General features: G+C 54.2%; 1 protein-coding gene across 1 annotated transcript; it reads left to right on the top strand.

Moving 5' to 3' along the window:
- Window positions 1-479: 479 nt before the first annotated feature.
- On the top strand, window positions 480-1211 carry LOC104285117 (histone H2A.V-like; the record flags this gene model as incomplete). The annotated part of the gene is made up of 3 exons (XM_009883556.1): window positions 480-588; window positions 871-984; window positions 1082-1211. Coding segments are annotated over 3 exons (353 nt in total), but the record flags the coding sequence as incomplete, so codon positions are not given.
- Between the last annotated feature and the right edge of the window lie 246 nt (window positions 1212-1457).

The raw sequence follows: 1457 nt of genomic DNA, 5'->3' as shown, positions 1-1457 counted from the left end.
TAGGGCTCCGCTTTCCCTCTGCAGGGGCTCCACTGGGGCTTCTCTGCTCATCACAGGCTGGGAGACTTAATTTGGGGGGGATTATAGTTTTTTTGGGGGGGCTCCCTGGTGTTTTTTTTCCTCTCTGGAGCAGGAAGGGAATTCCCCTTGAATCCCTCAGGCCTGGGCTGCAAATTCCAACGTACAGACACAGTCTCCTGCCGTGCAGCTCGTGTTGGCGTCTGCCTGCAGAGTGGAGAAAACCACTGGGGAGTCAAACTGTTCTCACAACTGCTGCAAAAATAAAACCCAAACAGGGTTATTTGGGCTGGTTTCCCCCCATTTGGTGTTTTCTGGAAAATAATGGGAATAGCGGTAGCAGGAACCACCTGTTGAATCCCCCTTGTCCCCTCAAACTCGCCTTGTTTGAGAGGCTGAAAGGTTTCCTGCAGCCTTCACCTCTGGATTATAGCGCAGCAGGTCTCTCTGGATTAATTAAGGTTAACCAAGAGGCGCGTTTCTCTCTTGCAGGCTGGTGGGAAGGCGGGAAAGGACAGCGGGAAGGCCAAGGCCAAGGCGGTGTCGCGCTCACAGAGAGCCGGGCTGCAGGTAGGGCACGACGGCGCATGCTTCTTCCCCAGTTTAATCTGAAAATGGGCATTTCTGAGCAAAACTCGCCCTTCTGGGAGGCAGGCTGCCTAAAACCCTCCTGTTTTGGGGGTAAAAACCTAATGTTTTATGATTTGTGTTGTCATTATGGAGCGATGGGGACCCAGAAGCTGTAGACACGCAGGGTGGGAGAATCGCTTGGGCTAAAATCAGCGTAATTACGTGAATTTGGGGGGATCTGTAAGTGTTAATGAGATGTTAATTAATTGCTCCATGCCCCAGTTCCCGGTGGGCCGGATCCACAGACACTTGAAGACTCGCACCACCAGCCACGGGCGAGTGGGAGCCACCGCTGCCGTCTACAGCGCTGCCATCCTCGAGTACCTCACCGCAGAGGTAGGGCCTCTTCATCCCAGGTTGCGGGATTCCAAAAAATCCTTTCCCTTGGAATTCCGAGTGTTTCCCCCCCCCCCCCTCCACAATTTCCCGGCAGGTGCTGGAGCTGGCGGGCAATGCTTCCAAAGATCTGAAGGTGAAGCGGATCACTCCTCGCCATTTGCAGCTGGCGATCCGCGGGGATGAGGAGTTGGATTCGCTCATCAAAGCCACCATTGCCGGTGGGGGTGAGTATCGTCCTCGCTGTCCCCTTTCCCCTCCCTCACTTGGGAATTGCAGCGTGGTGGTGGTGGGGGGGAATATGGGGAAAATACACAGGAATTTGGCAGCGGTGATTAATGCCGGAGGCTCCTGGATCCCGGAGGGGGGTGATCCCTTGAGCAGGAGGAAGTGTTCACATGGGGTTAGAATGAAATTCTGCTGGGAACAGAGGATTGATTGGAACTTCTTGGGAAATCTGTTCGTATCTGACG

Source organism: Charadrius vociferus, unplaced genomic scaffold, assembly GCF_000708025.1.
Source record: "Charadrius vociferus isolate BGI_N301 unplaced genomic scaffold, ASM70802v2 scaffold2680, whole genome shotgun sequence".
Classification (NCBI taxonomy): domain Eukaryota; kingdom Metazoa; phylum Chordata; class Aves; order Charadriiformes; family Charadriidae; genus Charadrius; species Charadrius vociferus.
Note: the sequence above shows the minus strand (reverse complement) of the source record. Positions and strands in the feature narration are given on the sequence as shown.